The following is a 21362-nucleotide window of genomic DNA, read 5'->3' as shown; positions in this document are numbered from 1 at the left end:
CAGAGGCAGCCTCTCAGCCCTCCTTTACAAAGTTGGCCCTGTCAAGGAACCAAGTCAGTCAGTTTCCAACATAGTGTGTCTGAGATATACCCTCAAATCTTCCCCACCTCTTGGGCTGACATTCTCAGCACTGAAGTCACCCAGAGGTTAGAATGTAGCTTGTACACAGGAATGAAGGCAAGGCCCTGGGTGGGCTCTAGTATTCTCTGACGTGGACACTAGCACGAATGCATTCGTTTCCTAGATGAACTAAATGCCATAAGGGAGAACAATTTGAAAGGAGGGTGAAGGACTCAGAAGAAAGGGAGATGAGTGAATGCAAAATGCCAGTACCTTAAGCTGAATGCCAGGTTCTGCAACAGCTCTGAACGGGGTGGCTTGCCAGTATGTCTGCTCCGTCTGCTTCCACATGACCACGTAGAAGCTGGAGCTATCTTGGTAACCAAAGATAAAGCCGGCATAGTCATCATCTGTTTGGGTATTTACGTGGAAGGTCCCTTCGAAGTCAACTCCATTAAAAGCCGTGTATCCTGTAGAGATCAGAATAAGATTAGAAAAGCAAAGCCACACACTTAGCTAGAGAGAATGAATTCTACACAAGTGATAAATGAGGCTCTGGACATACCGACTGCGAGGCCGGGGTCGCTGTTCATGGTCTGCACAATCTCCATGCCCTGCAAGGAGAGCCGGAGGAGTTAAGAGCAGTCTTCGAGGGGACGAAGGGAGCTTGAAGGAAGCCCAGAACCTCAGGCATCACAGGTGAGTGGCGGTGACGTCTGATCTCCACATAAAAATTACATTATCTGAGGCAGTGTCCTACCTTGTTATGTGCCCAAAGCCGAAAAGAAATAATTTTGCTAAAACTCACTTAAGCAGATTCAATAAAGCCTCACTTGGAGAACATACACTTCTAATGAATGTGTCTTCTTGAGTGATGCTGGAAAATCTACTAAACCTCTCTGTGCCTTTCTTTAGTTACACACTGACGTCACGGGAGAGGCAGTCTACTGGAGAACTTAGGAGCGAGGCTGTGGGGTCAGACTGCCTGGGTCCCGATCCCAGCGATCTCAGCCGCTTACCAGCAGTGTAATCATGAGTAATCATTAAAGCTTTAAAAGACTTGATCTCATCATTTGTCAAATGAGGCCAATGAAAGTACTTTGCTGTATGGCTACTGCGAGGAACAGATGTGCCTGGTTTGTACTCCGCATCCTTTAAATGTTATCTACTACTCTTAGAGGGCCTGTGTCTGTTGAGAGGCAAGGCTGAGATGTTGCCAACCATGTGACACTCACCTGGTTCAGGACCACCCAATTGGGGTCAATCTGGGCGTCCCCTTCAGGGTCTAGGACTACGGTCTGGTAGGCCCTGAAGTCGGTCAGCGTGACCTCAGCATTCTCCGGGCAGACGTCAATCCGATCAATGACCTGGTCCTGGTCAAAGTCTGACTCACAGATGTCTCCCACGCCATCACCTGGTGCAGTGGAGGCAGAGTGGAGCTCAATGCCTACACCCACCACCGCTCCGTGACCGACAAGGGGGCTGGGCAGGGAGGAGTGAGCCCAAGCTTCGCCGCAGGGCTACGGTTTTCAACCCGTGTGTGGAGGGGAGCCCTGACATCAGCCATGTCTGAGCCTGCCCCGGGCCCACCCTGGGGTCTTCACAGTGGATTGGTAAAGGCCCCCTTATGGGATCAAAAGAACTTCCTGGGGACATAGAGGGCAACTGCTCAAAACTGACCTTACAAGAAACCCTGGTGACCCCTGAGGATGGTGGATTTTACCAGCTGGTGGATCTTAAGCTGAACTTACATAATCAACTGTCTATAGCACTTTCTAGACTATAACATGTAAAAAAGCAGAGAAACTGTTACCAGATTTATCTCTAAGACCATAATTTCTGGTGGTTCTTTGGCCAAATCTGGCCTGCAGTGTGTTTTGTTCTGCTGACGAGACAGTCCTAAAATACATGAATCTGCATAGCGGAGGGCGGGGATTTGGGGGGAGGGGTGTGCCCTCACCAGCCCCCACGGCCCTTGCCCCACTGCTGTCTCATTTCTGGCTGGATGCACAGTTGGCCTGGCCCCACAGGCATCCGAGTTTGTGAACTCACCTAAGCCATCTGCTGCTGTGCCTTCTCGCTCTCCTTTTCTGTAACTCCCGGTGAAAGATGGAGAGCAGCTCTCCAAGCCCCTTGAGCAGGAGCGCGTGGCTGCCTCCCTGCCCCATGTTATCTCATCCTAGGGCTGCTCACAAGCTGCAAAGCAGCTTTTCTCCGACAGTTGGAGACTGGTGTCTACCAGACATCTACTGTCCACATAAGCTGTGGCTACGCAGAGAAGGTATTGCCCTGGGAAAGGTGTGTCACCTAGTGCCTGGCTGAAGGGAGCCTGGGAGTCCCATGCAGCCCTGGGCTGAGTCCACTTACGGTTGCTATCCTCCTGGGCTGGGTTGGGGACCAGCCGGCAGTTGTCTGGTCCAGGGGGCACCAGGTCTGGAATGCCATCATTGTCATCGTCGTCATCACACTCGTCACCAATTCCATCCTTATCGGTGTCCAGCTGGGCACTGTTAATGACGGTGGGGCAGTTGTCTGTACTGTCCTGGTGCCCGTCTCCATCACTGTGGGAGAAGGGAGAGGTGGTTTGCATCACAGGTCAGCAGAGGGCAGTGAGAGTCCAGCTCTCAGGAGGGAGAGTTTGGGTTCGGGGTTTTAACCAGGCCTGGTCTTTTATCAAACCCGTGTGTCCTTAGACAAGGCTGCCCTGTGGGCCTCAGAGACCATCTTCTCACTTCCTCACCCAGATGAAATAATACATCACTTTCTACTCGAGAAGAGAAGGGTGAAGTTTGTGATTTTGTGACTAGACGTTCCTGTCCCTGGAGACGACCAGCTGATCCCTGAGAAAATGTACCATGGGAACAAAGTGAGGAACAGAACCAGATGGCTCAGCCCCTCACCAGCATGCAGCCCCAGTAGGATACTGGACTCCTCTATGGCTCAGTGACCTCATCTGTAAAATGGGAATAATAACGAAGCCTACCTCATACTGTTGTTATGAAGATTAAGTGATTAGAATTTTATATACTCAATTTTAATGTAGGAAAAAACACTTCTATGAGCCTGGTCTTAGTAGCCCTACAACGTTTCCTTTTCTATTACTCTTCACAATTTGTGGCCAGTAGACCCAAGAAGGATCAGATGTGAATGCCCAAGAGAATATGGCAGCCCCTTCCTGAGAGGTTGGCATGTAGGCTGGGCTCAGTCCTCGTCTACAGCACTTCTCAGAATCTCTCTGCCCATCTGACTTTTCTTCTTTCCAGGTCTACTGCCACGTCCCTAGAGCTTTCCTTAGGTTGATGGAGACCTCCCATGGCTATTTAGAATCCAAGCACATACTCTTTTCACCCTGCTCCACCCTGAGCCAATCTGGGGCTGGGAACTGCCCCTAGACTGGCTAGGATGGAACAGGAGAGAGAAACTAGGGACTAGTCCATGCTCTTTATTCCACGCTTCCCAGATGGGTCCCAAAGTTAGGCCAACCTGGACAAGCAGAAGACGGCATAGCTCAAACAGTGGAACTCCTGTGCATGTAGCAGGGCTGCTTTGTAAATCATAAAACTGAGCTATTTCCATTAGCAGCCATTCTACATAGCCCTGAACATTTTAATGCAAAAACAAGCAGTTCCTGTCTTCCTCCCCAAGGTTCAAGGTTGTGGGAATTAAAATGTAGCAGCATGACTCATTCTATGCAAATACCTAGAGGATGGTGGGTTAGGATATTTTAGAAATAACTTAGCAGTCAGAGCGCAGGATGACCTGCAACAGAGAACATCCTGGATGGACATCGTTTAGGGAAGTTATCAGAGTACCAGACCCACTTTCCACTCAAAAGCAAAGATCCTATGTCAGACTCTGTCGCTGACTTGCCTCTTCTCATGCTGTGATCACTAACAGTCACCGTCTTCTGCAGGTCAGCTGAGGACCAGCACTGTGCCGGGAGCTTTGCCTACATTACCTTTTATTTTCACCATAGCCTGTGAGACACAATTATCTCTGCTTTGCAGATGAAGAAACTGAGACTTTGAGAGACTGAGAAGTATGTTTAAGTTCACTTAGCTAGCATGTCCTCTACAACAAGGACAAGGATGGCATGGGACTTGATAGGAGCTGTCCTCGAGCAAGACTGGGCTCAAGAACCACTGCCTGCAGGGCAGCCTCTGAGAGGCGGCTGAGAAGAGCAGCAACGTTTCTTCCTGCTTTGCCTTTTGGAATCCTTTCCCCCTCATCCCGGTCCCGCCACCTCTAACAGGATTCCCTGCAGAGGTGAAAGGGTGTAGAGCCTTGCACTGCAGGAGCCTCTAGGGCAGAGCTGCACCTGTCTGTTTTTGGTGAAGTTGTTATAGCATCTGATCCAGCCCTGTGTCTTAACCTAGGACTCCACCCACGCGGGGCTAGGAGGATTGACAAAAATCCATTTGCATACAACAAATCCACTCAAATAAAGGAAAATGAATGAAAAATTCTAAGAATGATAAAATGTGATCCCTTCCCAAATGACAGCTTTCTATTTTGGGATGATGGTGAAGCTTTCCTGAGCTGAAAGAATAGTAAAAGAGCTCAAATCTATTGAGCACTATCTATGTAACAGAAACTATAACATACGCTTTTCATAAAGTAACTCAGTCTTCACCATAGCTATGTTCCATTGCCATCCCTATTTTACAGATCGGGAAATTGAGGCACAGAGAGATTAGGTCATTTGCCTAAGGATCGCTGGTCTGTAAGTGAAGGAGCTGGGATTCGTATCTAGCTGTGTCACTCCAGGGCCCATCTCTGAAGCACGTTGCTATATTGCCTCTCCTCAAATACGATCTCACTAGAGTCCCTAAGGGCCCCTCCTGATACTGTCACCCCTTTATATAGAACTTTCGGAGAGGTGTGGTGACCCTGACCAGAGGCAGGGCTACTGTCCCACCAGCAGCTCAATCTACCCAGACATCTCCCAAAGCATGGTAGCAGCTGAAAGCTCTGAAAGATCAAGTTCTCCTGATGTTTCATCTGGCCTTACGCAGCTGGGAGATGCACCATACCTGTCCTGATTGGTGTCACAGGAGTCTCCAACCAGATCGTTATCCACATCAGACTGCAAAGAGAACAGAATGGGTTATTTATTCCTGGGCCTGCACATACAGAATGTTCCAGAGAAGGCAGACCTGGCCCATCGTCACCGGACCTCAGGAATTATTTCTCTGGAATCGGGGTGGTGCAAAACTGTAAAAGGACAACCAGATTGGTGTAGGCACACGGCTGAATTTTCAGAAAAGCCTTCCAAAATATCAAGCTCCATGGATGGGCTGCCTACACACCAGATGAGCATATCTGAAAAGGGCGCCGGGGTAGCATGGTGGCAGGTGGAGACGTGGAACTCTGGCATGGGTCGGAAGGGAGCCAGCCACAGGCACTGGGTAAGGCAAACTGATTCTGCTTTGCTTTTGTGTTCTGGAACTGAGCCAGAGAGTGAGTCACGGGGCAGCAATGACTCCCTACCTCAGAGCTTTAAAAATACATGCCACATCATCCCCCATTATCCAGACAGGATGGAGGAGTGAGAAGGGAAAAGACATGTTGCTGATTGAACTTAATCTGAAATGTCCATACATAGGCTGTGTAGGGGTGTGGGGACTAAAGGGACACAGGGATCCCAGTTAATTCCATGTTAAATTTTCCTTTCAGCAGAAAAAAGCTTGTTTGGGGCATCGTTGAACTCATATTACTAATCTCATAGGCGCTCTACAGCCTGTGAGATTGGTCCAGAGGGTCTCAGAGCTCCTGTGATGTTCTTCCTGTCACCTCCAGGCCTAAACTATGCAATTTCACCACTTCTGCTCTGCTGGGTATATGGCAACGGCACAGAACTGAGCTGGTGGGCCCTGCTGTTTTTCTAGACACTGGTCTTGCATGAGTCTTTGCATAGGGGAGTTCAGCCTAGAGTTTGAATTCCCCTACATCCTACTAACCTGGTTAGGGTTGCTGACATCAGGACAACTGTCACAGGCATCCCCCACGCCATCACCATCCTTGTCCCGCTGGTCACGATTGGCAACTTTTGGGCAGTTGTCCAGAATATTTTTTATTCCTGTGAGAAAGGAATGCTTCCCTGAGTCAGGCGAATGTCACACACAGGTCTGGAACACAGCCTATAGGTGCTATACACGGGCATGTGGTGAGTGACATCCGCCTGGGCTGTCCTCAGAGAGCCACTGCCTTTTCCAGTAGTTATTTGGAGGTAACATCAAAGGATGGATTCTAGAAGACTTAAAAATGAACAATTGATCTGAGGCATTTATCTACTGAGTTATAATTTGTCTAAGATATCAAGGGCTGTCAATGCAACTTGTCATGAGGGCTAGGTGGGCTGACCCTGGAGAGGGAGGACCCTGTAGGGGTGTGAGCTAGACCTAGGACCCAAGGGTCTGGGCAGCAGGGTGCTGGAGCCAGGCCCATCGTGCCTCTCTCTTTCCAGCTTCCTGTTCAATCATGTCCTCTCATACTGGTATCGTGAAATCACTGGTGGTGGGAGTGGTATTTACATTATGGAAACTGGCAAATGCTGCAACTTAGGGCTTTTTCGGTTTGTTTTGTTGAGCTGGTTTGTTTACCGGCACACCACTGGATCTGGGTCATTAGTTGGGCTTGTGGGGAGGTGTGGATATTCTGGAGTGGTGTGTGTGTGTGTGTGGAGGGGGGGGTGTATGTCTAAAAGAAAATTTTCAAGGGCCTGTGATATGTTTTTCAGAAACTAGCAGATCCAGCCTATACTTTGACAATAGTCGTGTGTATGTTATGGAAGCAGGAAAAATTGTCCTTCCTCAAGACAAGACTGTGCTCCAGAGAGTGCCATTCACGCAGACTACAATCCACGCTCCTTCGATGGACCCTGGAGCTGGGCAATGCAGCCGCCCTGCCTCCACGGCATCTCCAGGACAGGCAGGGGACGTCCCCGTCTCCCGCGAAATGCCTGATTCTCTGCAGGAGGAACCTGACCCAGGGGCTGTAGCCTGTGACCCTACTCGGGGTCCACTTGTTCAATTCTCCACTTCCAGGACTCTCGTGCATGAAAAGGATGGTGGGAGTGGGGAAAGGTATAATCTGGAAGACAGATGCCCTGCAAAGACATAGCCCTGACAAGCCACTGCTTGAAGTAAGTCCTGTAAATTTGCTAGCAATGACGTAGAGTTCCAGAAACACCCAGAGTTATTAAGCAGGGGAATGGGCTGTGGAGTCTCCTTCTGCAGACACAAGTGGACCTTGGGTCCCCCAGACGCAGGCTGCGTGGAACCACCCAGAGCAGGAAGGCCCTCTTAGTAATTCTATTCTTGGCCTTAACAGGGAACAAGGGAAAAAGGACAGAGGAGTCCATAATATAAGACAAAGTGAGACAAACTCACCATCCCCATCCATGTCATCGTCACAGGCGTCTCCTTTCCCATCCCCATCAGTGTCTCTCTGGTCATTATTTAGGACATCCCGGCAATTATCGCAGGCGTCCCCGAAGATGTCTTTGTCACTGTTCCTTTGATCCACATTGTGAGTCAGGATACAGTTATCCTAAAGGATCAGAAGACTGAACACTGACTCAGACTTTTACAGCATCCCTACCGTGGTAGATGCTGGCCAACCTCCACCCACCATGGTCATAATTTGTCAGAACTCAGGAGGCCCAAGTTCATCAATTTTATATTTTAAACATTTGAGAATCTTAGAATAAAAAGTTGCAGTGCTAAGGGAACGCAGGCCTGGAAACTAACATTTGGGATGATTAATATAAATAGTTGACTTCATAGGCTTTCTTCCACCATCCCTGGCATGTGGCAACTCATAGGCCTAGCAAAGCAGGTACCTGCTCATTCAGGATGCCGTCTCCGTCAGCATCCTCATCACAAGCATCGCCAATGCCATTTCCGTCTGCATCTTCTTGGCCAGAATTTGGCACATACTTGCAGTTGTCCTAAGGGGGAACACAGCTCAGAGAGACATTTACGTCTATCTTTTTTTTTTTTTCCAGCTTTATTGAGGTATAATTGATGAAATTGTAAGATATTTAAAGTGTACGATGTGATACGATATATGTATATATTGTGAAAGGATTCCGCATATTGAGTGAATTAATAGGTCCATCATCACCTCACATATTTACCACCCTTTACTTTTTTTGCTGAGAACATTTACATTCTACTTTCTTAGTAAATTTCGATTATACAATACAGTGTTATCCACTATAGTCATCATGTTATTCATTAGCTCCTCAGATCTCATTCAACTTACAAATGAAAGTTTGTACTCTTTTACCAAGTTTTCCCCATTTCCCCCTATCTACATCTGTCTTAAGTCAAAAACTATATTTGCTCTCAAGACAACTGTGGCTGCCTGGCTTTATTGCTAATGGCTGTTTTGCTACATTTGAGATGCGGCTACTCTAAAAATGCAAATTTAAATGGAACCTGCAGAACCTCTCCCCCATATAGATGTGGTTTTGGAAAGCCACAGAGAGAGTGTGAGAGTGAGTGAGTGAGTGAGTGAGTGAGTGAGTGAGTGAGTGTGTGTGTGTGTGTGTGTGTGTGTGTGTGTGTGTTCTCCAGCTTGCCTTCCTTACCTTCTTGCAGTTCCTGGCAGAGCACGGCAGTTCTTCATCGGGGTAACTGTCAATGTCCACATCCTTTCCGCAGATGTAGCCATCACCAGCCCATCCGACTCCGCACTGTGAGGGGAGAGCCCATTAGTGGCTTGGGAAGCTGAGCCTGGTGGGAGGCTGGTGGCTTACATGGGCCTCTGCTCTTGTGCGTGCATCCCCGCAGGGAGGGCCAGGAGCCAGATGGCATTGTTGGGTATGATTTTAAAACTGTTTTTTGAATAGTCTAAGGGTTGAAAATTCAAAAGGTACAAAGGAAGATATAGTGAGAACTCCTTCCCACTCCTGTTCCCTTAGCTTAGGTGATCGAGGAATCAGCTCTCATGCAGTTTCAGAGACGGGCTATGCACAGACAAGCAGATACACATCATTTTTCTTTTTGTCCTTTAACACAATGGGTAGCATTCACATACACACTGTTCTGCACCTGGATTTTTTAAAAAATAGTATCTTGGAGCTCTTTCCATATCACTCTGTGGAGATTTATGTCCTTTTTTTTTCATGGCCACAGATATATCACACACAAGATGATATGCATGTGCCTCAGTTAATTCAGCCAGTCCTTTGCAGGTGGGTGTCAGGTTTTAAAAATCTTTTTAGATTGCAAACAATGCTACAACAAATAATTCTAGTACATGTGTCATTCTGCACATGTACTGGCTTCTCAGTGTGGAGTCCCTAGTTCGAAGGGTGTTTGTAATTTGGAGTTGTCGTTGTTCTCCCCGTGATTCTCTTACTTTCTTTTCCCGGTAGAAATGAATGCATGAACACATGAATGGGTAGAACGACTTCCGTGGCACTTTCCTTATCATTCTTGAACCACAGTCATATCTCCGAATCTAACAATCTTCTAGATCAATTTCTACCAAAGGAAGAACCCTCTAAAGCAGCGGTCTCCAAACTTTTTAGCACCAGGGACAGGTGCTCCCATAAGAATCCAATGCCTAATGATCTGAGGTGGAGCTGAGGCGGTGATGCTAGTGCTGGGGAGCAGTTGAAAATACAGATGAAGCTTCACTCGCTCGCTTGCCTTCCACTCACCTCCTGTCTGTGGCCCGGGGGTTGGGGACCCCTGCTCTAAGGTGCTTTACTTGTATTCATACCCTTTTAACAGGGGAAGGGTCCCACAGGTGTAGTTCTGGGTCTGTAGAAGTCTAGACTTCTCTGGAGAAGTCTAACCAAGTACTGTACCAGCACCAGCCACTGAAAGCAGCAAGCCTCACTGTCAGCAGAATAGTCATTAAAATACCAGTTATTCTATACCAGACTCTATAGCTGTTTTCTCCAATTGTTTCAATGATGCTGCAGGGTCACTGTTATCCCATCTCACAAGAGAATCAACTAGGCTCAGAGTCTCAGGCTGGGACTTGAACTCAAGCTTGTCCCAGTCTGATGTCTTTTGCTATTTATAGGTGGTTAACGTGAGCTCTGAGTTCTTCCTTGGATATTCCAGATCTTAGGTGGCCTAGTTAAAGGACGTCTGACAAACCAGAAAGAAAGAGATAGGTATGAGATGGAGCCTAGGAACCCAGCCAAGGAGCAGGATGGGCACCTGCAGGAGAGGCGGGCAGAAGGAACACTGGAGAAGGGACCTGGAAAATGACAGGCAACTAAAAGGACAGAGAGAGGGAAAGGGTGTGGGGAACAGAGGGCGAAGAGAAAAGGAAACTTTACATAGGAAAATGTTAAATTTAATGTTAAATTTCCTGGCCTCACTCATCAAAATAAGGCGATTTAAGACCAGTGACTTTCTAAGTGGCAGCCGGCCTGTTCTCAATCATCTGTACTCTCCTTCTGCAACCAGAGATCCTGAAGGCAGGATTCCAAACACCCCTCCTTCCGCTCAGCGGCTTCAAAAGGACCTTCAAAAGGCCTGGAAAGCTCAGCTTTGGGGTATGGTCCTTGACTCATTTTAATGAAGAAAAAAATTTCCTCTAGGAACAAATACATTTTTAATGAGCCATTTTCTGGCTGATTAAATTATTTCAGTAGTCACACCAAGTGTATTAATCCTTTACCATCTGTCATTGCGCCTTATTACAAATTCAAAAACATATTAAGAGCCCTTGGACTGCACATGTACTGGTTTCCACCATCCCTGGGAAGTCGTTAATTTGTTCGCAGAAAATGAGGATTTAAATATATACATTTGCCTCTCAATGGTAATAAACATGCCCGATCAACAGGAATTAGGGAAACTACTGTTTTTTTCCCTCTCTCATCCACCCTATTCCTGCGTTGTATTGCCTGAGAGAGCTGATGCCATTACATTTATTTAATTTCTGATTTTTATCATTTTTTTTCTATATGAAAAGTGATATGCTCATTGCAGAAAAAAATCGCAAGCTTAAAGAAATCTAAGTTTGAGGTATAGAGAAGAGGGAAGAGTCTCTTAGAATCCATCCTGCCACTCGGACATGCTTGCCATGAACCTGTGACTCTCAGACTCTGAGGGCTGCCTGCAAGGGCCTGGCTCGCTGGGAAGGAAGGAGGAGGTAAGCAGCTGGAAATGGCTGACTTATCTATCAGTGCCTAGAATCGCCAAGGACTCTGGAGCCTGAGATTTGGGAGTGGATGGCAGAAACAAGCCTTCCTCCTCACCAAGGGCCCATGACACCCCCGTCTGGCATGAGGCTTACATCAGGCCATGACTGCTGTGTTCTCTTCCCAGCCTCCTCCTCCCCAGATCAGCTCCAGGGCTGAGAAATGCACAGGAAGAGTGACCATCCACTGGGCTATTCCTGAATCTGGGTGAAAGTGGATACAGAGAATGGTGCCATCCACCCCCTCCTACTCACCTCTGGGAGACAGGAGGTTTCTCTCTGAGGGTTTACAGCAACCCACCACTTTTCCACTGTGACCCACCCCCTGGGATATTAGGCTAGATTTTGAAACTGGACAGTTAGAAATGACAGCAGTATGCTAACAAATTACACAAATGAGTAGCTAATGCTGCTCACTTCTCAGGCCTTCCACAGAGGATGCTTGGGAGCTGAGGCTCTACCACTAAGCTGCCCAAGGGGACAGTGTTGACCCATGGCCAATAAGGAGAGAAGAGGCAGCTGACAGTTAGATGAACTTCTGACTGCTGCCCTCATACCCAGCTGACCCTCTTACTATTACATACTGTGTTTATCCTGATCAAAATGTTTTAATTTTTGGTTACTTTTACCCTGAAGTAAGTAGAAACCAGAGAGAGATGCTGTTTAAAATGGAAGAGGAAAAATGATAAAGCAAGTAACAACTTACCACGCACGTCACATCCCCCTGCCTCTCTTCTATGCACTGTGCGTTCACACTGCAAGGATTCAGTTCTGGATTTCTGCAGTTTCTTTCAGTTTTGCATCCCCTTGTCTGATCACCAGTGTACCCGGGTTTACAAGGCCCACAGCGATAAGATCCCTGCAAGGAGCAAAGACAAGACAGGAGCCAAGGACTCAGAACTGTGAGCAAAGCTACTGCGACTGTATTTACTTTTATACGTACTCGATGATGCTAGGATTAAGTGAGACCCATGCCTGCCTCTGCTTAGGAGTATGTCTTATAAGATCTTGTGAATACTGGGGAAGACAGCACAAGATTGGAAGTTGCAGCAGGCCATGTAGGCATGAATGGAAGACCTGAAGGCAGAAGGTTAGATGGTGAACCATTATTTTCACTTGCCAGCTCCACTGAGGAGAGCAAAATGGGAAAGAGCTGAAAGTTTCCATCAAGTCCTTACTCTGGGGACAAGGGAGATGGTTTGATTAAAATGCAAGTTAGAAGTTTTTAAAACGATTCCTTTGGCTTTTTCATAATTGAGTGATAAAAGAACAGGCTTCAGAGAACTGTCAGTGGCCTTGCATTGAGAACTCTTCATGAGGTAGGCCGCTATGGAAGAAACCTGCCAAATGAGCGGTCGGCCCCATTGCACTGGCACTTCCAGGGCCAGGCATGGCTTTTTTTTTTTTTTTTTAAACCATCTATACTGAGATAAAATTATGAAAGATATTATGAAAGAGACCCACATAAGCTACACAACTCAATGATTTTGGTCACTAATAACCCTGAATCGCCAAATTCAAAGGCTGCTTTTTGATCTTTCTTGATCTGTCAGCCTCATTGGACTACTCCATCTGGCCAGTTCTCTCCTTTTTGTAGCTTCTGTTCTCTTTTCTTTGCCTATTTCTTTATTTTTTAGCTTTTCTGGAGTTCTGCTTTCTAGAATCTCACTGTGTACTTTTCTTCTCCCTGGATGGCTTTAGTTATTACTTTATGTCAATGTCTCCCAATTCTCTTTGTGTAGACTGGCTGTGTCCTGGTAAAAAGCTAAGAAGGAATAAATCGCCGTGTATTCCTAGGCAGTATAGCATGTGGATAAGAACACAGGCTCTGCAGCCAGACTTGGAGTCTTATGACACGTGTGGCCTCAGCCTAATTATGTAACCTTTCTGTGCCTCAGTTTCTTCAACTGTAAAATGGGGATGATAAATGTGCCTATTGACAGGGTTTTGAGGGTTAAAATAAGGGACCTGATATTTATTAAAGTGCTTTTACATACAAGGAAACTAGGAACCTAGAGATTAAATAACTTTCCCAGTGTCATATAGTACATTAGAAGCAGTCATGCATGGAATCAGCAGTTCTTTTGTTGACAGTCTTCACCTATGGTCTTGGAAACAGTTGACAGAAACCTTCAGAAAATAAAACCCATATCTGAATATTTAAATTTTAGATCCCTTAAGTACAAAGCATTTTCACTGAATGCAAATGACTTTTGAAAAGTTTAGGAAATAATGAATATCGTTTGGGGATTGTGTCATTGCCAATAAAAGTCATATTCTGGAATATTGAACTAGTAATATAAACTAAGAAGCTCTTCATACTTTTAAAATACAACAATATTTTAGTCAATAAATATTTATCTAAAAGGCCAACATTGCAACACTGATAGAAGATAAAAAAAATAAGTTTGGCAGTTATAAAATTATTTTTATATAAAAAATTACTTATAAAGTTACTCATATTAAAAACTGTTTTTCAGCACAAACTTTTATTCTCATTTGTCAATCAAATAAATTATGCCCATGTGTTCTGTGTGTGTTTTGGGGTTATGATTTATAAACGTACACTTGGTTTAATGACATCTGCTTTGATAACATCAGCCATAAAAAATACTCACCAAGGTGTTAACGCAGATAGAATTGAGAACGCAGGCTCCATTTCGACACTCATCAATATCAGTGCAGATCTAGTGCAGAAAGGTTTAAAGAGATAGTGTAAGTAGAAATGCAAATAAATTTGGCTTTGTTTTGACATTGTCATATGAAGACACGGAATTTCAGGTGGAATGGTAATCAGGGCATCATGTTAGCCATTTCCCTGTGCTTGTACCAGTTTGTGCTTAATTTCAAGTGATAGTTTCTTACTTGCTATTTAAAGACAATGGGTAGGATTCATCTGTTCCACAACCTTTTTAGTCAAGAAGGTTCTTCTTTAACCTGCTTTGGACTCAATGTACTACTTCTATCTGAGAATTCCTATCTTTCTGTAATTCTGGAAAATTCTCAGCTTCCCTCTTCTCCTATTCTTTCTACTCTTCCTTTGGAACTACAATTAAACATCTATTAGACTTTCTCCTTAATCTCTCCTTTTGACTCTTAACCTCTCATTCATATTTTCCCTCTATTTTTCTGTTCTGCATTCTGGATGATTTCCTTTCCAATATATAAATTCCGTTAGCTGTCTTGCCCATCTATTGACTTTCTAATGTCAATGATTATATTTTTCATTGAATAAATTTTACTTGGTTATTTTTCAAACTTGCCTCCCCCAATTGCTCTATTCTTTAATTATGGTATCTACTCCTTCCTTTTTCTCTTTGTTTTTGACCTTATTTTATGTTTCCTTTTGGGGATTGTGTCATATAAATTGCCATTTTTGTTTATAAGCATGTCCTTAGTGCCCCTGCCTTTGCCTCTGGCCCTGAGTTTAGAGTCTCTTCCCAAAATGATATGGTTTTGACGTTAGTCAGGGCCCTGGAGATTTTATTGCTCTGGAGCTGGTTCTTAGGTTAACTTTTGGCTTGTGTTTCTGCATTATATGTGTAACACAGATTTCGAGCCCACAACTGTATGTGATATAAGCTTGGAGCTTTGATTTGTTTAGGCAATTTTCATTTTTGTTAACCCTATCTCAAATAGACATTAAGCTTTTTTATTGATTTTGGGGGCTAGTAAAGTTTTCTTATCTCCTTGCAATGGGTAAAGTAGCTCTTTGAGGCTCCTGGCATTATGCAAGGGAGTTCGATCTTTCTAAAGGTCCAAGACTACCCAACTGAGGTGCACCCCACCCTTAGGACCTAGCTCCCACCTCCCATGAGCTGCGGTGGCATCAGCTTCCAGCCGAAGCTCTGGTTCTGAGTTCCTTCTTTGTTTCCAGAACCTACACATTTCATTTTATTTCTTTTGATATAGATGATGCATTAAAATCTGTTAAATTTTATCAAGGTGACTCCCTTCTGCTTCAGTTCAGTCTGCCATATTCCTGGAAATCCACTGGGAAGTGCTCCTTAAAAGCTTACATAAAGCACCTTCTATTTCATTTTGTCTGTTTTCCTTGATTTAGTCTTAGAGATTTCGTTTTTAGAGGAGAGGGAAAAAACATTTTGGGTCCTCATCATTCTAATGGCTTTTTGTCATTCCTGTCTGTCTAGCTTGCCTTCTTTTTCTAGTTTAAAAAATGATGCCCTCTAGAATCCTTTGATAGGCAGCTAGAAAATAATGAACTCTGCCCTTCTTCAAAACTAATAATTTCCCTAAGGTAGTAAAATATATTTATAGACTAACCATTTTTAAGGGCTGAAAACATCAAAAAGAATTTCACAGTCAGTCAGTTAAATAATGACCAGGACATAGTAGAATGTTTGGAAATAAATGGAGACTGTCACAAAGTGCTCAAGAGCTTTATGGCAATTTATAGCTTATATAAGAAGAAGGAGGGTTTCCTCTGGGGATCATTTCTACTCTTGAAATCCTCTCATCTCTAAAACAGCTTCTGATCAGCACAATGACTATAAAAATGACCTAATTTTTCAAACTTTTGTTTCTTTGATTCTCAAGTTATTCTTCAGGACAAAATTTTCAACGGCTACCAACAAAATAAGCCTGAAATCATACCACATATGCAATATTACCTCATTCACTGTTTTTCTAGTGATAGTCTATTGTCCCAATTTAATAGCTTCTTCCGTACTAAACTTTACCAACATATATACTCAGAAATGAGATGAAAAATTTCCTGATTTGCTCCCTGGCTCCATAACATTCCACATAATATTAGCTGCTCAAGGAGAGAAAGGGTTATAATGATGAGGTTGGAACCAACCAAAGTTTTTCTTTTGGTAATTAAGGTAACAAATGAATAGAAAGATCATAACTTCAACCCACCTGCTTGTTTGACTTGGCAAAACTGACCCCAACACCCTGCACTATGGGCCCTGTGAAACCCACTGGGCAGGCATCACATCTGAAGCCGGGAGCCAAGTTCACACAGCGCACGCCCGGGTAGCAGGGGTGGTATTTGCACTGGAGAAAAAAAAAATTTAGTCATGTGGAGTAAACACTCTCGAACTTCCAATTTATCTGCACATGCTTGTTTATTCATTTACCTGTTCATTTTTTGGTGGTCAACAATGCTAAAAGGAAATAAAGGCTTCCAATTTCATAGTTACCGTAGGAAACCCCGGCCCACACAATCTGGGGTTGCTTTGCTATATTACAGAATAATGACACAGCCACCTGAAAAGGGTCCTAAATGTTCATCATTCTATCTCCCAGTATAAATTCTTTGATAGTCTAATTTAGAATGTAGAAATTTCTATAAAAGGATGGTGCTCCTGGACCACTTGTCTGCTGGCTATTGAGTCCAAAGGCATTTTTGAACCAACTAAAGAAAAAACCTTGAGAAGACAAAGCAAGGCCAGTAAGCGGTGATCCATCAGGGTCTGTGCCTGCCTTTGCACCCTATCAAGTCCATGGCAGTTCCAAGGCTCTCGGAGTCTAGCAGATTGGTTCTGATTTTTTTTTTACCACTTCGATTAACATAAAAAACATGACCACTTCCTGCCCTTTCAAAAGGACAGGATAAAATGCACAGATAAAAACCAGATGCAGTTCTGTGAAATGTTTCTGCAATTGAGGGATTACTAGAGACATCTTAATTGCTTACTATCTGGGGAGGTAATCAGTGGAGTGCTACCACAAACCTGCAGGAGCTGCATGCTTGCTTGCTCTTCGATTAACATAAAAAACATGACCACTTCCTGCCCTTTCAAAAGGACAGGATAAAATGCACAGATAAAAACCAGATGCAGTTCTGTGAAATGTTTCTGCAATTGAGGGATTACTAGAGACATCTTAATTGCTTACTATCTGGGGAGGTAATCAGTGGAGTGCTACCACAAACCTGCAGGAGCTGCATGCTTGCGTGTGCGTGTGCGTGTGCGTGTCTGTGTGTCTGTGTGTCTGTGTGTGTGTCTGTCTGTCTGTCTGTCTGTCTGTCTTTGCATGTACTTTGTCTCCTCCATTTCTCCTTCTGGCCTTCCTCTGGCCGAGAGGGAAGGGAAAGTCGCATTCTGATGGCAGCCTCACTACCTACTGTGGACAGTACTTTGGGACTGGACAAGTGACTGGCTAGTGATGGTCTTGAAACAGTCTACTTCAGGGACTTTGGTGGCCAGCCAACCAGCCTCTGTTGGCCATATGTGTCTTTCTGGAGCCATCCCTGGGCACTTTTGGTTACAAATTATGGGACCTTCTCAACAGATCTTATTGGTTTGAAATTCCCTTCTGCTCTATTTTAGGAAGCCCGAAGAAATCAGTCGCAACTTCTGGAATATATCTGTACACAGATCTAACCCCTCCCACATTTATGAAAGTGTGGATAATCAAAATTATAACAGACTGCTTAAGATAAATAATCAATGTTAGAGTATAAAGCCGAAATCTCAGCATTGTATCAACATGGACGAGCAGAAGAGCTGGAAACACAGTGGCAATATCATGAACATGACTACAACTGTGTGTCATGCCTCCTTCCTCCTGCTGCTCATGGTGTTCCATGGTCTCTAAGGGCTCATGAGGAAGTAGTTTTTAAGTAGCCTAAAGGACAACCCAGGTCATTTCTCGGTCATCAGCACGGCTTTTTTTCCCATAAGCTAGAGGGTGTGCACGATACCTGGGGAGCCTCTACCCTGTCGGGCTGAACTTTTACCTCATCAACATCAGAACAGGTGATCCCATTTCCTGTGTAGCCCTCGGGGCAGGGCCCACACTGAAAGCCATCTCTGGTGTTGGTACATCGGACTCCACGGAAACACGGGTTGGAGTCACACTGGCGCACTGGGGGTGCTGGGGGTGCCGGGGGTGCAGGGCGTGTCAGAGGCACCAGTGTGTTTGGGGTTGGAGACTGAAAACTGAGAGGACCTAGAGGAAAAACAATACCTCATAGACTTTTTTTTACCACCAGGAAGACATACCTGATACAAAATGAAATTTATTTTTTCAATGAACTTCTCTTCCCTCTATCTCTGTGCCAACCCACCAGAAACTGCAGCCACCATTGCCCAGGCCCTTCTTCAGTCTGCTTGTCCACCTCAGAATGAGCCAGTTACTAGAAAAGCACTTACCACAAGCCTGGCATTCGGCTACCGTGTTTCGCAAAAATGTTGTTTCTTTAACCTTTAGAAAAAGGAAAAGAAAAAAAAAAATTGAAAAGGAGTACCTGATACATAATCCAGGAATAAAAGAACCCATGTGCAGCAAGCTATGAAACACTACTTAAAGCAGATCTAAAGTAACCCTTGACGGTTCCCGCTCTGCTTGGAGCCATGATATGTTTATCACATGCTTGTCCCTCATTTCCGGAGTCTTTCTAGCAGAGTCCCAGGGTGGTGGGCTGCTTTGGGCCACCTGAGGTCTGGCAGCAGGTCCGCCCCGGTGACTTCACAGGCCTGCCACTCCACTAGCTCGCAGTCTCTGATAAGACTGGGGCTTTTCTGATGGTACGTCCTGGTTGTTACCTGCTGTCTCAGAAGATCCTTCACCTCTCCCAGTAGCTGGTTTAGTTGTGTCATTTGCCCCAAGAATTGCCGATTAAAGTCTCCTGCAGCAACAGCAAAAGATAAGGAGCGTTCATCCAGTGACAGCCATTTCTATGGTAACTCAAAAACAAATGATTTCCCAGAGAATAATTACGACAAAAACCTAGGGTATAGGAATCTAACTTGGTATAATTCATTTAATTCACCTAAAACGTGATAATGATAATGATGCCACTGGCTAGTTCAAATTCATATGACTTATAAAAATAGAAACGAGTAATGAAAATATTCCTTGCCCTGGACTTTGGCACAACAGACTGATTTCTGTTGACACATTTTATAAGACCACCCTGCTGACAGCCCACCTTTCCATGATGGGACCCAGCCCATTAGGGGCCTGAGGATTTGTCTGTATTGATCAAAGTTTGCAAACTGCCCAGAGCCCACACCTGTGCTTGTGGTGGCCAGTGGCTCACTCTGCTGCAGGAAGCAGTCTTGCAGGCTGGCCACCTGTAACAGCGAACCTCTCATCACCAGCTTCAGCTCTTCCAAGAAGTCCTGGAAGAAATCAGATTCATACCACACAGTGCTGATGCCATTCAAAAGCTATGTGCTTGCATATTCACACAGCTTTCGTAACAGAGTTGCCTTGTATACTTAGACTCTGACATCTTACATAATTTTGTGGGTTTGCATTTTTCCTAAAGCTTGCCAGCCCTATCCTTTTTACTGAAGCAAATATAGAAGCAGCCACTAGCTGAGGAAAATGCTGGCATCGAACTTGGCCTGAGAGTTCATGAAGATGGCTCTGAGAAGAAGAAATACTTTCACTTCTAGTAAAAAAGTTATTTTGTGGCAGGAATCTCTTAAGAATTGTAGGGAATTTGGTTATGTAGTTTAGACTGTAATAAATATACGTCTCAATTTTAAACTATTGTTTTTAGGAGGTCCAGGTTTTAGCAAAGTCTCTGATTTTCTCGGCTTATGAGAATGATAAACAGTATATTTTATGATTATTAGGCAGTTGACATCATATTTTCACTTTACTTGTTGATACCAATCATTGTTAGTCACAAAGTCAATTTCCTCACCCCTTTATTTTGTGACTTTTACTCATACCTATTATGATAGAGAAAAAATTTGTTATCTGCCAATGCAAAGTCATTATCCTTATTTTAGAAATAAATATGCTAAGAATTTTCAGAGGAATTCTACTTTTTAATTTAGCTAAGTTAAGATGCATGCAACATGTGCTATGTAACAGATAGTGTGTTGGACAGTGAACTATAAGCTTTTGGGAGGCAAGACCATGACTGTTTTGCCCACCGCATTGTCCTTAATGCCTAGAATGTGCCTATTTATTGACTAATTGAGTGAATGAGTAGGTGACTATAAAGACAGAGAGTACTGTAGCATCTGCTGATAGTCTAAGGAGCAAGGACTTTTGAGAAAATTCCAATCAGCATAGTTTCTGATGACCTGGTAGTGGCTGACTTCTGGCGTTTAGAAATTGACTTATTTGGTGGTGCACACTAATTTCTGGTTAGTGATACAATTTCTGAAGTCATTCTGATTGTTTTGACTACTCTGGGGATTTGGAAATAAACTTTAGCATATCTCTCTACTAATTTATCTTTTCTCCCTCTATATAAATTTACACTAAATATATATATATACGTATATGTCTATCTCTGCATAAACAAAATAAAAAACCTTGAATTTTAGTTTTCTCGGAATTTCCACCTAAAAATGCTTCCTATTTTCCAAGCACTAAATTCTAGTATTAGGTTTATAGGCTTTTTCATATTATCTAAAACTTTTCAGCATTCCTAGTTATAATGGAAATTATTGCTTACAGCCTGCCTCCTTGTACAAAGTGCTTGGAGCAGCTTATAACTAAAGCATATATGATAAAAATGGAAAATGAGGATTGAGAACTGAAAGACTACAATATTATAGGCCATAACAGACGAACATAGTTACTGATTTTGGTACTGACTTCCACATCAGATAAAATTTAGAACTATGACTAGTTACAGATATAATTAAAGGAAAAGACAAAGAATATGGTTCTTTATAGGAAATACAGCATTTGCTAACATATAATTCTAAAAGAAATATATGTAGCAATTTCTATATAAGTGTAATGATATAATGAAAAATACACTATCAATGCAGCATAAAACAGAAGAAAGAGGAGCTGAGATATTTAAGGGCACATGGAACTAAGTTAGCAATAAGGTTTTTTTGTTAGGGTTGTTCTGATAAGACTTAGTGAAAAATGTTATTCCAATTGCTTGGCAGTTTCCAATCATTTATTTTAATTTTCATTAAAATAATGAATTATAACTAGAAAAATAGATCATCCTATCATTCTAAGATAGTTAATTTTTTTTTTTTTGCCATTTCTTTTCAATTTTATAATTGTATCCCAAAGTCTCCATTGATCATCTAAAGCAGAAGCTCTCAATTTTGGCTTCACTTCAGAATCAGTATTTTTAAAAATACTGATGCCTAGGAACGATGACCTCAGTTTGTCTTGAGGATGGACCCTTTATCCAATTTTATTTTTAATTTTAAGTTCAGCAG

The 21362-nt window shown here is 43.8% G+C and overlaps 1 protein-coding gene across 1 annotated transcript in view; it reads right to left on the bottom strand.

Moving 5' to 3' along the window:
* Positions 1-21362, bottom strand: part of THBS4 (thrombospondin 4) — a 45355-nt gene that overhangs the window by 1744 nt on the left and 22249 nt on the right. Inside the window, exons 4-19 of the mRNA XM_006913181.1 lie at positions 19223-19331; positions 18753-18835; positions 18360-18411; positions 17945-18156; positions 16120-16257; positions 13854-13922; positions 11942-12094; positions 8657-8761; positions 7904-8011; positions 7452-7611; positions 6021-6139; positions 5094-5146; positions 2428-2621; positions 1296-1474; positions 626-674; positions 334-530 (exon numbers count right to left, since the gene is read on the bottom strand). Coding sequence (XP_006913243.1) covers positions 334-530; positions 626-674; positions 1296-1474; positions 2428-2621; positions 5094-5146; positions 6021-6139; positions 7452-7611; positions 7904-8011; positions 8657-8761; positions 11942-12094; positions 13854-13922; positions 16120-16257; positions 17945-18156; positions 18360-18411; positions 18753-18835; positions 19223-19331 — 1980 coding nt within the window. The remainder of the gene's footprint in view (positions 1-333; positions 531-625; positions 675-1295; positions 1475-2427; positions 2622-5093; positions 5147-6020; positions 6140-7451; positions 7612-7903; positions 8012-8656; positions 8762-11941; positions 12095-13853; positions 13923-16119; positions 16258-17944; positions 18157-18359; positions 18412-18752; positions 18836-19222; positions 19332-21362) is intronic.

The sequence above is a fragment of the Pteropus alecto genome, unplaced genomic scaffold (assembly GCF_000325575.1).
Source record: "Pteropus alecto unplaced genomic scaffold, ASM32557v1 scaffold20, whole genome shotgun sequence".
Lineage (NCBI taxonomy): Eukaryota > Metazoa > Chordata > Mammalia > Chiroptera > Pteropodidae > Pteropus > Pteropus alecto.
The sequence above is the reverse complement of the archived record's forward strand: the minus strand, read 5'-3'. Positions and strand labels throughout refer to the sequence as shown.